At 41.4% G+C, this 14,732-nt stretch overlaps 1 protein-coding gene across 1 annotated transcript in view; it reads left to right on the top strand.

Moving 5' to 3' along the window:
* akap6 (A kinase (PRKA) anchor protein 6) overlaps window positions 1-14,483 on the top strand; it is a 215,411-nt gene extending 200,928 nt beyond the window's left edge. Inside the window, 1 exon segment of the mRNA XM_055155461.1 lies at window positions 14,277-14,483. Within this exon segment, the coding sequence (XP_055011436.1) occupies window positions 14,277-14,483 (207 nt within the window).
* Window positions 14,484-14,732: the final 249 nt, after the last annotated feature.

Raw genomic sequence — 14,732 nt, 5'->3', positions numbered from 1 at the left:
GGAATCAGATGTGTGTGACTCAAACCTCCGTTCAAACTGTTTCCCAACAGAATTGAAAAATAGTGAAAGGTGAAGGTGATGGGCAGGATTGATCCACAGGAAGAACCAAAAAGGAAACATTTGACTGACTAAATCATCCCGAGTTTGCAGAGAACATTTTATATGTGGAGCGGCAACAAAGAAGGATCCTGTTTGTTAAGTGAGAGGTGCAGAAGACAAACAGACTGAGCTGCACTTTCTTGTTCTTGTGGTTTTACAGCAACATCACGTCTTGGTCTCTTTGCAGTGGAAGGTGTTTCTTGGTGAACAGTTGGTGCCTTTTGCTTTGGCGTTGACTTTTTAAATTCATAACCGAGGTTGAGTGAGGGATCGGGATCCTTCTTTGTTGGTGCTTCACATACAAAATGTTCTCTACAAACTCGGGATGATTTAGTCAGTCAAATGTTTCCTTTTTCGTCCTTCCTGTGGATCAATCCTGCCCATCACCTTCACCTTTCACTATTTTTCAATTCCGTTGGGAAGAGAAACAGTTTGAACAGAGGTTTGAGTCACACACATCTGATTCCCTTTTGCATTTATGGAGTTTGCAAACACATTTCTCGAACAGTTTTCTGCTGTTAGGATCCAACAACCACACAATTACAATGTCCCAATCACAAAACTAAAATCTGACAATATCAGAACCAGAAACAAAAGTGATATGGTTCAAAAGACTTGAAAAGATCGACTTTGTCAATAGACACATCCCACTGGGAAAACAAACATGGTGGATTGATTCTCGCTTTTTTGGAAAATTCTTCCCAGAATGAATTGCACAATGACTGGAATTCTGAGATTCGTGATGCATGTTTGGAATGTTCCTGAGAAGCATAGAACCCCACATGTACTGTCCTCTGTGTTCTGTGTACTTCTGTATATTTTTGTCTAATTTTTGTGTGAATAAAATACTATACTGTAGTGGAGCAAACAGAAAGACAAAGACGATGTATAAAATAAGTTTAAATTTAATAAAGTAAAAAAAAAGAAGTCCGCACATGGACAGGTGAAGCGTCCCTGTCACACACACGGACAGGTGAAGCGTCCCTGTCACACACACAGACAGGTGAAGCGTCCCTGTCACACACAGACAGGTGAAGCGTCCCTGTCACACACGGACAGGTGAAGTGTCCCTGTCACACACACGTCTCTGTCTCATTTATATTTCTGTGTGTTGATGATTTTAAATTGAATCATGTTCCTGTGGCGATTATTTGATGATTTCCACTTTTTTCCATCTGGTTTGTGACACAGCGTCTGCGCTTGGATACACTCGACCTTTAGCTCTGAAAATATTCACATTTTAACGACAGAACTGAAGCTAATTGTGAATAAATCTTGTTTGTTTTGGTTTAATTTGACTTTTGTTTGAGACACTGACACCGGACGAGCCAGTGTGACACGAAAAATGAACTTTTTGTGCTCATTTTTGTGAACAGTTTGGAGCAATAAATAATTCTGATGCCATATTTTCTGTTTTACAATTTAAAATAATGAGGAAAACAGGTACAAGACGTCACTGTCGCCAGCAGAGGGCGCATGGACTGAAGTGAAGCTCTAACAGCACCTGGAGTGAATGTGTTTGAGCTGAAGGTCCTGGGGTCACCTGCTGGTCTCCATGGAGATGGGTAAGTTTAAAGGTGCACTGGGGAACTTTTCTGGTGTGGCATGAACAGGTCATGTTTTTTTGAGAATTAAAGACATCCACAATATAAATATATATTTAAAGTAAAAGCAAAAGATCTGAGGACATGAAGCTCTGACAGGATCCACCACCTGCTTTTCTTCACAGACATGTTATTGCTTTCTCTGGAATGTTTCACAGTATGGCATTAAATCCTTCTCTATCACCATGGAGACCAAAGCAGACCAGGTTACAGGTCAGATCTGTGGAGAGGCGACTCCGCTCAGTGAGAATGTTTGTTTTTCTAGGTATTTATGAGTCATAAAACCACCTGTACTTGAATAAACCGAAGTTTGAGAGAAGTGTTTAATATCATATAGTTAAATGTTCCAGGCAGAGCACTGACATCCATAGAGCAGGCATGTCCAAACTATGGCCCATGGGCCAAATGCGGCCCGTAGACAAATATTTCTTGGCCCTCAAGCTTCCAGGTGACTGGCCCAAATTACCTTGCAGCAATTAAAAATTAACTGTTTACTGCAAGTTTTTGAAAATCTATCTTGATAAAACTCATATTTAATGTTTCTTTGCATTAATAGAAACTGATGGCTCATTCTAACATGTTAAACCTGCACATATTTCAATTATTCACTGTATTGAGCACCAGTCTACGACCCTCGATCGGCCCTCTGCTTCATCTGTGTTTAGATATGTGGCCCTTGATGAAAAAAGTTTGGACACCCCTGCCATAGAACGAATGAGTTTCCTTTCTCTAAACAAGCAGCAAACCTGTAGCGCTGTAACAAAATAATTGAGTAAAATATATTAAAAAAAAACCTCTTGGCGATATATCGATACAGCAGACCACGATATCGATCCTGTATCATCACGTTAAACCAGTTGTTAATCCTCAAATATTGCGGTGCGCTGTCATTGTCAGACTGTGCACAGGGAGAACGAGCAAAGTGCACACAGACATCATCTTTAAAAACGAGGAGACACAGGAGCGGACGCCTCGTGACGCCTCGTGACTCTCGTATGTGGTGAGCGTCATGTGAAGGCGAGCGTGTGATTTGTCAGTGTTTGTAGTGGTTGTGTGTGTGAGTGTGGGGGCGCTCTCTCACACAGGCCTTTTCTTCTTCCTAGGGGGACATGACAGAAAATAACTGAGAAGCACGACATTAAACAATACGATATATCGATATTTCAATATTTTTGTCCTCCCCTGGCTGTTACGTAATAGTTTCTAATGAACTCATAGGCTACGTTCAGACTGCAGCCTGAAGTGACCCAAATCAGATTTTTTGGCCTCTATGTTCCTGTATCTGATCTTTTAATGTCAGTCTGAACCACACAGATCCGATTTTTTCAAATGTGACCCAGGACACTTGGATATGTGCTCCTGAAACTGATACATATCTGATCTTTTGACATGTGACTTCAGAATGAACGGCCAAAGTGCATTCATCCACCTACACGTTATCAACAAGACACAAATGTACACAAAAGTTCTTCTCGTCATATGAACATTGTTAATGAACTCCGTGTCACATCACTATCCCACCACTCTTGGCTCCGTCTCCACATCCACACGTTCCTTTCAACGAACTGTCCCACAAAACACCACGACCAAAAACCTCGTCCTTCTCCTTCTCAATCTCCTCCTGGTTCTGTCTTGGTTTAGTCCTGGTTCAGACCTGGTTTGGTCCTGGTTTAGTCCTGGTTTAGACCTGGTTTAATCGTGGTTAATTTTCTTTAGTAAATGTCAGTTGTTTCTTCACGTGTTTCTGTGATTAAACGTCATCGTTCTGTCGTCGCGAGAAAAAAACAGAAAATGATTCAAAGTGTTTAATAACGGTTTTATTTTCAGACGGAGCGTTCCTCCGACGACCTCGTCCTTCTCCTTCTCAATCTCCTCCTTAAAACAAGTAAGTTGTTCATGTTCTGGCTCCGGTACGAGAGGAACTTTAAAATCTCCAGGTGCTCAATACTCGCATCCATGTTTGGACAACTTCTGTAAACACAGAGACGCTCGCTGCGGTTGACGTGGTCGTGTCTCCAGTGTCACATGTGGGACACTTTTGGGCCGTTTAATGTTCACACTGGAGTCACATACAAGTCACATTTAATTGGAAATGTGAACGACCTCACAAAAACATCGGATTTCACCAAAAATATCCAAATCGAGCATTAAGCCCTGCAGTCTGAACGTAGCCATAGTTTGTAATTCACACACGTCACTGTTCCTGTCCGTGTTCTGTCTTAAACCGCCCTCGTTCTTCAGAAGTACAGTGTGATTAGTATTAGAGGGAGAGTTCTTTTGTTGAAACTGTTTTTGTTTGATAATCTCCTGTTTGTGACCTTTGACCCCTGAGTGTTTGGTCCTGATGAGTCTGCGCCGTTTGAGTCGAAATGTGATCACAGACGTCAGGAGACATTTGAAAAAGCCCGAGTCCAGACACACGTCAGAAGCACAGAGGAAGAGGAGGAGGAGGAGGAGGAGGAGAGAAAAGGAAAGAGATGGAGGGGAGGAGAAAGAGAGAGAGATCAGGAGTTTATAGACGTCAGAACCAAAGATGAGGAGAAGAAGAGGAGAGGATGAAGAAAAGGGAAGGAGAGAGAAACGAGAGTTGACCATCTTGTCTAGTTCAGTCCTGGTTCTGTCTTGGCTTAGTCCTGGTTTAGTCCTGTTTAGTCCTAGTTCAGTCCTGGTTTAGTCCTGGTTCAGTTCTACTTTAGTCCTGGTTTAGTCCTGGTTTGATCCTGGTTTAGTCCTGGTTTTAGTCCTGGTTTAGTCCTGGTTTAGTTCCTGAGTTTAGTCCTGGTTTAGTCCTGGTTTAGTCCTGGTTTAGTCCTGGTTCAGTCCTGGTTTAGTTCCTGATTTAGTCCTGGTTTAGTCCTGGTTTGATCCTGGTTTAGTCCTGGTTTAGTCCTGGTTCAGTTCTACTTTAGTCCTGGTTTAGTCCTGGTTTAGTTTTCTAGTCCTTTAGTCCTGGTTTAGTCCTGGTTTTCAGTCCTGGTTTAGTCCTAGTCCTGGTTTAGTCCTGGTTTAGTCCTGGTTTAGTTTAGTCCTGGTTTAGTCCTGGTTTTAGTCCTGGTTTTAGTCCTGGTTTTAGTCCTGGTTTAGTCCTGGTTTAGTCCTGGTTTAGTCCTGGTTTAGTTAGTCCTAGGTTTAGTCCTGGTTTAGTCCTGGTTTAGTCCTGGTTTAGTCCTGGTTTAGTCCTGGTTTAGTCCTGGTTTAGTCCTGGTTTGGTCCTGGTTCATTTTCTTCTGTAAATGTCAGATGTTTCTTGACGTGTTTCTGTGATTAAACGTCGTCGTTCTGTCGTCGCTTTAAACTCTGAGAGAAAAAAACAGAAAATGATTCAAAGTGTTTAATAACGGTTTGATTTTCAGACGGCGCGTTCCTCCGACGCTCGTCAAAAATCTCCCATAATCCTCTGCAACACTTCATTCATCATCGAGCCGCGACCTCTGACCCCCGCAGCCCACTGTCAGCTGACCCCATCCATCACCGCGGCGACGGAGGAAGGCGGCCATTTTGACAGCTCGGAGACGGGAGATGATGAGGGGGCGGGGCCGAGGCGGCACGGAGGGAGCTGATTGGAGGAGAGCAGCGTCACTCACAGAAGCAGGTGAGTGAGTGTGGGAGACGGGAATAAACCGCACTGAAGCTTTAATCATTGAAGTCTGTGGGAGAAGGAAGATGTTTTTGTTTGTTTTTTTCAGTTAAGAATAAGAAACAAAGCGTCAAACAACTAGAAGGTTGCAGGTTCGATTCCCAGCATGCTTAGTTTGCATGTTCTCTCTGTGTCCGGGGTCTGCATTTTCCTCTATCCAAACAAACTATGTATTTTTTTTTCTAGAAAATCTGCCACATTGTCTCCATGAAGATGCTATGTGTGGGATGTTCCACCATATGGCATTAAAGGGCACATATTACACTATTTTCTGATAAATGTTCCAATATTTCCTCATCATAAACACACCTGGAGTTGTGTTTTGTTTCATTCACACGTTTATCACACAAACCTGCATATTTACACTCAGTTCTTCTCTCAAACTGAAAACACTCGGTTCCACCTTGTGATGTCATGTGGTGATACAGGACAGCCTCCACTGTGTTTTTTAAACTCCATACACCTTCACTAGAATCATTTGGATCATTTTCATCATAGAATTTCCTTCTCTCCTTTCTCTTCTGAATTAAAGTTAAAAAGGAGCTGTTCACTTGCAAACTACTACAACATAACATCACATTGTAGCCTGATTCATCAGCCGGTCTCACCGCATTAGGATTCACTCTCTCTCAATGGTAGACAGGTACTTTTTAAATTTTAACCAATCGCTGCTGTTTGGTCGTGATATATGGTAATGCGCCGGAGAGCTCATTGGTGTCCAAGTCATTTCTGGCACAACAGCAAACAAAGCAGAGAGTGAACATGTCTGTCAACGATCATTGTCGTTTCTGTGAGGTGAACTTGTGAATTAAAGGTGCAATAAAAAATGCAAAGTTTGTTTTTGACAAAGGGAGTCCAAAGGAGTATAGTGTATACAGTCTGTTATCACAACTCAGGCTGGTTCAGCTCTTCGCTGATTGGCCAACTTCCAGGGTTCTTGCAAACTGTTTAGTGTATTCTGATTCCTGACCTAGTCGCTGCAGAGAAATGACATTGAGTGCAGGCACTAGGTGGCGCCAGCGTGAATAATCACAATGTGGAACAGAGTATTTTGAGCTTTGGGGATGTAGACAGAGTAATAATGCAGGATTACTCAAACACGTTTGAATGAAACAAAACATAGCTCCTTCAGTTCTTGAAAAATATTCTTACTGTGAGTGGGCTCGCCTCTTCACAGATCTGACTTCTAACTTGGTCTTGTGGTTCCCATGACATAAACCCTTTATTATTAAATCTACAACATGGTTTCAAGATCTGGGTTCAAATAAGTTAAGGTTAGAGTTTTTGTAGCCTGATCCACCTCACAGCATTAGTTTGTTCTCGGCAGGCGGGTACTTTTTGTCTGTAAGCAGGTACTTTTTATTTAACCAATCACTGCTATTTGGTTGTGACGTATGTAATGCGCCGCTAACGGGACTAACTGGTATATTAAGCTTTTCCCAAATCCCATAGGAAGAAGGACAATAACGTCTTTTCCCCTTGATAAAATTCACCAAACATTCTGTTTGTTCCGGCTTTAAATCCTCGATCTTGGGAATTGTTGACAACACAGAATGTCTGACTCTTCGCTGATTGGCTGGTGCCCGAACTCACACTTCTGGGGTTTTTGCGATCCGTCTAGTGTATTTTGATTCCTGACATAGTCACTGGAGAGAAATGAAATTGAGCGGAGACACTAGGTGTATTTTTGGAGAAGTAAAGGAAAATATGTCCTGCCCCAGTACAGATGTACAGATGTGTATAATCAGCTCTTTAGAATAAGTCCTCTGTGTACTGTCTGATTCTAATTATGAAGAGTTTTATTGTCTGATGATCATGAAGTGCACGTTAGCATGCTAGTGACTATACGGTTTACCATATACTCCGCTCTGGACTCTGAACACTGGAAAATTCTTATAAACTCATTACAGTGACTAATTAAGATGTCTGAATCCATAAAGTAATTGAGGAATAACCTTGGACCACTGCAAACTGATTCTAATGAACTAGTTGTGTTTTTCATGTTTTTAAGATGTAAAAATCAGGAACAGACACTTTAAAGTTAGGATCAGTCTCAAGGAAATGAACGGACGTCAATGGAATGTCCCCGAGAAGCACGGAAACCTCCCATCCTCTGTGTTCCGTGTACTCCTGTATGTTTTTGTGTACTTTCTGTGTACTTTTTGTGTAGTTTGTGTCCCTTTTTGTGCGTTTTGTTTGGGCTGTGACCAGGTAGCGCTCCGACAGAATGAGGACAGCCGCCTTCTGTTCCCTCAGGACAAACTGGATCATCGGAATAATGTGGAAAACCTATGAATATTCATCAGATCAACAACAAAAGAGCAATATACAAGAGCCGGACTAGACTAGACCAGGACTAGACCAGGACTAGACCAGGACTAGACCAGGATTAAAGCAAGATTAGACGTGACTAAACCAGGACTAGATGAGGACTAAAGACGAGGACTAAGACAGAATTTTAAAAAACAGCCTGGAATCACCGAAATAAATCTTAATATTCATCAGATCAACAACAAAAGACACAATATAGAAGAGACCAGGACTATGACAGAACTAAACCTGAACCAGACAAGAACTAGACCAGGATTTATGGATATGCAGAACATACCTGGAGTTGTGTTTGTTCACTCAAAATGTTCATTCTCCACTGAACTAAAGGTTGTACAACTCTAGTTAAAGGGACAGTCCAGAATTTTGGACATAGGACTTCCTTTCCTCATGATCCAGAGTGTTGGAGACGTGTGGAGACACTTTTTGAAATCTTCCATCCAGTCCTTGTATTTGCAGAGGTCACTGGTGTTGGACTAGTGCATGTCAATGGTCATAGTTTATCCTGACACTAAAAACAGTCTTACCCACTCCACAAAACACCCCAAACAAATCTCTATTATTACACCAGACTGTCCATGTGAATGTCTGTGTCCATAGAATAATGTTTAAAATAAAACTAACCTTGCATTTGAAGGATTTATGTTTGAGCAGCAGCAGCGAGTTGTACTAACTGACAGAAAACTTGACAGCGGTGGACTGATAATATTTGTTTATGCATTTATTTTGGGCAAGTAAAGATTTACATGCATATACAATGGAACATATAACATTAGTGAAATCATAATAGAAATGAAAAAAAAACAAAAACAAAAAACAATTATTATTATTACTTTGCCCAAAAAGGAGTGGGAAAAAGAAAACTTATTTATTTAATATATATTTATTTATTCATTTCATTAGAGATGTTAAGTGTCCATTTAGCTATTTATACGAGTATAAGCACATCCATATATCTCACACATTATATACATATATATATATATATATATATATATATATATATATATATATATATATATATATATATATATATATATACATATACATATATATACATACACACCTACACATACATATATACATACATACATGCTCTATATTCATTTACCTTATGTTCATAACAATACCCCTTATTTATATACGTGTGTGGATGCATACATGCACGCACCCACCCACATACACACATGCATGCGCACACACATATATACACATGCACACATATATACACATGCACACATATATACACATGCACACATATTATACACATGCACACATATATACACATTTAAATCCATGCACCTATATACATATAGGCACATATCCATACATATATATATATATATATATATATATATATATATATATATATATATATATATATATATATATATATATATATATATATATATATATATATATTATATATATATATATATATATATATATATATATATATATTACACATACACACATATATACACACACGTATGCACACACACACACACACACACACATATACATACATACATAGATAGAAGAAAACTTATTTAATCCCACCACTACTCTTCACAATCTAACACAATGAGTTATCTTTTACATTTTTCAGACATTTTGAATTAAATTGTATGAACTATTTACAAGTGCAGACAAAGAGTCACTGTTATAGCTCGGTAGTGTAACATAAATGTACCAACAAAGGTAAAGTTAAGGATACAGACAATGGTAAGAAAACAACAAACATAAACCTGCGCACAGAGAAAGTATTGTTCTAATATTATGACCCACTCTCCATTTACTCTGACCAGACCATATGTTTATATAACAACTTGAATTTATGGACATTTTGGCATTGCTGGAGACGTGTATCCAGAGTTTTACGCCACATACAGACACACAGAAACTTTTACAGGTAGTCCGTACATTATCCTCTAAAATTATAAGTTCTCTCTCTCATTTTGAACAAACTTTGAATATTACGTGGTAGTAAATTATTGCAAGCTCTGAATAAAATTACCAGTGTATAATATTGTACAAGTTGAGGAATCCTGAGGAGCTTGGATTGGATAAAAAGATGATGGGTGTGTTCTAAGAAACCAACTTTGTGGATGATTCACAGAGCTCGTTTCTGTAATACAATCAATGGATGAAGTGAACATTGGTAAGTGTCCCCCCACACTTCAACACAGTCTGTGAAATAAAAGACAACCAATGAACAGTAGAATGTACGAAGGGCATTTTGATCAAGGTAATATTTCACTTTGTTTATTATAGCAAGAGTTTTGGAAATGTTAGTTTTTATATGTCTAATGTGGGCTTTCCATGATAATTCACTGTCTATTATAACTCCCAGGAATTTATTTTCATTTACATTTTCTATTTGGACACCTTCAATCAGAACTGGTAACTCTGTATTAATCTTGTGATTGCCAAACATCATTACCTGCCTATATGAGAAAATAGTCCCTCAACATGCGACGATTCATGTGATGCAACGTTAGTTTTATTTCAAACATTATTCTATGGACACAGACGTTCACATGGACAGTCTGGTGTAATAATAGATTTGTTTGGGGTGTTTTGTGGAGTGGGTAAGACTGTTTTTAGTGGCAGGATAAACTATGACCATTGACATGCACTAGTCTAGCACCAGTGACCTCTGCAAATACAAGGACTGGATGGAAGATTTCAAAAAGTGTCTCCACACGTCTCCAACACTCTGGATCATGAGGAAATGAGCTCCTATATCCAAAATTCTGGACTGTCCCTTTAACTAAAGTTGTAAAACCTTTAGCTGAGTAGAAAACCTAGTGTTGAGTAGAGTAGAGTGAACAAACACAACTCCACGTATGTTCTGCATATCCATAAATCCTGGTTTAGTTCTTGTCTGGTTCAGGTTTAGTTCTGTCATAGTCCCGGTCTCTTCTATATTGTGTCTTTTGTTGTTGATCTGATGAATATTAAGATTTATTCCGGTGATTCCAGGCTGTTTTTTAAATTCTGTCTTAGTCCTGGTCTATAGTCCTGTTTTAGTCCCAATCTAGTTCTGGTTTAGTCCGGTCTAATCCTGCTTTAGTCCCTCTGCAAATACAAGGACTGGATGAAAGAAGATTTCAAAAAGTGTCTCCACACGTCTCTCCAACACTCTGGATCACGAGGAAATGAGGTCCTATGTCCAAAATTCTGAACTGTCCCTTTAGTTTGAAACCTCACTATAATGTCGCATTTTGAGTTTGGAGATGGGTCAGTCCAGATGAAATCAGCTGTTTTGAATGAATCTCCCCTGTGAGCCATCTCAGATTTGGCTGAAAAAATGTCTAAAAATTTCTAAAATCACCAAATGAAAGAATGTCAAAGTTTAGCTCAATCCCTCGAGTCGTTCCTGAGTTATGGCCCGTTGAAATTTTGGGGCCATGTTCACTTTTTCTGAAGCCTTAATTTATAATCATGTTTGAGAGACCAGAACTTCATCAAAAATAGAGTTAGGAAGCTGAACATTTGTATTAGTGTACCGTATTTTCCGGGCTATTAGTCGCTCTGGATTATAAGACACACTGTCATTAAATGGTCTATTTTTTTTACTTTTTTCACAAATAAACCGCACCGGACTTTAAATGAAACCCAACAGTGTGATGGGTGAGTGGTTTTGTTTGTTTTGTTCGTTCACGGTGACTCTGGGCTTTGTTCAGTTGTGGCGTGTAGGGAGGGTGTGTCTGGGACCACCGGATTGTCGGCGTGTTCGCAGTGACTCAGTTGTTCAGTCGTGTCTAGAAGTGGCACATTGCACTCGCTTTTTCGGTTCGTTCCTCCGTTCTGTTCCTCGTCGGCGTGGAGTGAGGAGTGTGTCTGTGGGTGTTTTTCGCTGTCTGCTCCGTGTGTGTTGTGGCTTTGTAGTTTACTGAAGTCGTACTGGGACACCTGAGTGGATTCATGTACAGGTCGCTCTGGATTGTGGGGCGCGGTTGTTTTTTGATGAGGTTAGAGGCTTAAGAGTGCGTCTAATAGCCCGGAAAATATGGTATTAGATTTTGGGGGCCCACAGCGCCTCCTTAATAAAGACACCCAATATTTGACAACAGATTTAGCATCTATGACCAAGAATCTACAATAATACAAATTTTCAGTTTCCTAGTTCTATTTTTTTGATGAAGTTCTGGTCTCACAAACACGCTTATAAATGAAACATGGTGTCAGAAAAAGTGAACATGACCCCAAAATTTCAACGCGCGATAACTCAGGAACGACTCGAGGGATTGAGCTAAAATTTGAGATTCTTTCATCTGGCGATTTAAGAAATTTTTTTTTTATTTTTTTCAGCCAAATCTAAGGAGGGGAGGGCGGCTGATTTCATGGACTGAACCCAGAAGCAGAATAATGTTAATATAATGAAACAAAAAACAACTCCAGGTCTGTTTAGAGGAGGGAACAACATTCTAACTCTAATTCTCACTTCAAGATCACGTCAGTCAGTTTTGAATAATCTGGGACCTTTAATTCAGTCTAGTCTAAGTTGTACAAGTCGTCCCAGATCCATCGCTCCTCTGCTCTTGTCCAATTCATTTTTCCTCCATTAGTTCAGGCGCAGTACTTTGCTTCATTAGCCTCTCCTCTTCCTCTCTCACGGTGGTTATCTGTTCGTACTTACACCGATGTGGAGTTTTAACTAGCTCTGAGTCTGTGGTCTGGAGGAGGAGGGGGGAGAGGAGGCGCGTGTGGCCCCAGAGGAGAGCCTGATCCCGGGTAACAGCACCGAGGCCCTGGTCTGGAGGAGGGAGAACAGGCGATCGTCACCCCAAAGGAGAGTCTCATTCTGGGTTAGGTATCGGCTTCACGTCCTCCTCTCCTCCCCGGCTCTGGAGCTCGGGTCTGGAGGAGGGGAGGGGGGGAGGAGGAGCGTCTGGCCCCAGAGGAGAGCCTGATCCCGGGCAGCGTATCGGCTACACGTCGTCCTCTCCTCCAGGCCCAACGCCAAACCTGCCACGCAGCTAATGAGACTTTTACTTCAACGTGAAACCACGAGAGGCAGGAAGTATCGACGAACGCGGCGGCGACGTGATTGGACGAGAGCGGTCTCAGGGGCGGGACCACGGACCAAGTCGCAGAAATCAACAAAAGTGTTTTTAATGAAGTTCAAACAAACACCAACAAACAAGAGAGAGAGAGAGAGAGAGAGAGGGATAGTCTTTAGTCCTGGTCTAGTTCCTGGTTCGTTTTAGTCCTCGTTCCAGTCCTGGTCTTAGTCCTAAGTCCTGGTTAGTTGGTCTAGTCCTGGTTTAGTCCTAGTTTCTAGTCCTGGTTAGTCCTGGTTTAGTCCTGGTTTAGTCCTGGTTCTAGTCCTGGTCCTTAGTCCTGGGTCCTGGTTTAGTCCTGGTTAGTCCTGGTTTAGTCCTGGTTTAGTCCTGGTCCTGGTTTAGTCCTGGTTTGGGTCCTGGTTTAGTCCTGGTTTAGTCCTGGTTTAGTCCTGGTTCAGTCCTGGTTTAGTCCTGGTTAGTCCTGGTTTTAGTCCTGGTTTAGTCCTGGNGATAATCTCCTGTTTGTGACCTTTGACCCCTGAGTGTTTGGTCCTGATGAGTCTGCGCCGTTTGAGTCGAAATGTGATCACAGACGTCAGGAGACATTTGAAAAAGCCCGAGTCCAGACACACGTCAGAAGCACAGAGGAAGAGGAGGAGGAGGAGGAGGAGGAGAGAAAAGGAAAGAGATGGAGGGGAGGAGAAAGAGAGAGAGAGAGATCAGGAGTTTATAGACGTCAGAACCAAAGATGAGGAGAAGAAGAGGAGAGGATGAAGAAAAGGGAAGGAGAGAGAAACGAGAGTTGACCACCATCTTGTCTAGTTCAGTCCTGGTTCTGTCTTGGTCTTAGTTTAGTCCTGGTTTAGTCCTGTTTAGTCTGGTTTAGTCCTGGTTCAGTCCTGGTTTAGTCCTGGTTTAGTCCTGGTTTAGTCCTGTTTAGTCCTGGTTTTAGTCCTGGTTTAGTCCTGGTTCAGTCCTGGTTTAGTCCTGGTTTAGTCCTGGTTTATTTAGTCCTGATTTAGTCCTGGTTTAGTCCTGGTTTGATCCTGGTTTAGTCCTGGTTTAGTCCTGGTTCAGTTCTACTTTAGTCCTGGTTTAGTTTAGTCCTGGTTTAGTTTAGTCCTGGTTTAGTCCTGGTTTAGTCCTGGTTTAGTCGTGGTTCAGTCCTGGTTTAGTCCTAGTTTAGTCCTGGTTTAGTCCTGGTTTAGTCCTGGTTTTAGTTTTAGTCCTGGTTTAGTCCTGGTTTAGTCCTGGTTTAGTCCTGTTTAGTCCTGGTTTAGTCCTGGTTTAGTCCTGGTTTAGTCCTGGTTTTAGTACTAGTTTTAGTCCTAGTTTTAGTCCTGGTTTAGTCCTGGTTTAGTCCTGGTTTAGTCCTGGTTTAGTCCTAGTTTAGTTTAGTCCTGGTTTAGTCCTGGTTTAGTCCTGGTTTAGTCCTGGTTTAGTCCTGGTTTGGTCCTGGTTCATTTTCTTCTGTAAATGTCAGATGTTTCTTGACGTGTTTCTGTGATTAAACGTCGTCGTTCTGTCGTCGCTTTAAACTCTGAGAGAAAAAAACAGAAAATGATTCAAAGTGTTTAATAACGGTTTGATTTTCAGACGGCGCGTTCCTCCGACGCTCGTCAAAAATCTCCCATAATCCTCTGCAACACTTCATTCATCATCGAGCCGCGACCTCTGACCCCCGCAGCCCACTGTCAGCTGACCCCATCCATCACCGCGGCGACGGAGGAAGGCGGCCATTTTGACAGCTCGGAGACGGGAGATGATGAGGGGGCGGGGCCGAGGCGGCACGGAGGGAGCTGATTGGAGGAGAGCAGCGTCACTCACAGAAGCAGGTGAGTGAGTGTGGGAGACGGGAATAAACCGCACTGAAGCTTTAATCATTGAAGTCTGTGGGAGAAGGAAGATGTTTTTGTTTGTTTTTTTCAGTTAAGAATAAGAAACAAAGCGTCAAACAACTAGAAGGTTGCAGGTTCGATTCCCAGCATGCTTAGTTTGCATGTTCTCTCTGTGTCCGGGGTCTGCATTTTCCTCTATCCAAACAAACTATGT

This window comes from Boleophthalmus pectinirostris, unplaced genomic scaffold (genome assembly GCF_026225935.1).
Source record: "Boleophthalmus pectinirostris isolate CB_2022bp ecotype Guang Dong unplaced genomic scaffold, ASM2622593v1 HiC_scaffold_10, whole genome shotgun sequence".
In the NCBI taxonomy this organism is placed as follows: Eukaryota; Metazoa; Chordata; class Actinopteri; order Gobiiformes; family Gobiidae; genus Boleophthalmus; species Boleophthalmus pectinirostris.
Note: the sequence above shows the minus strand (reverse complement) of the source record. Positions and strands in the feature narration are given on the sequence as shown.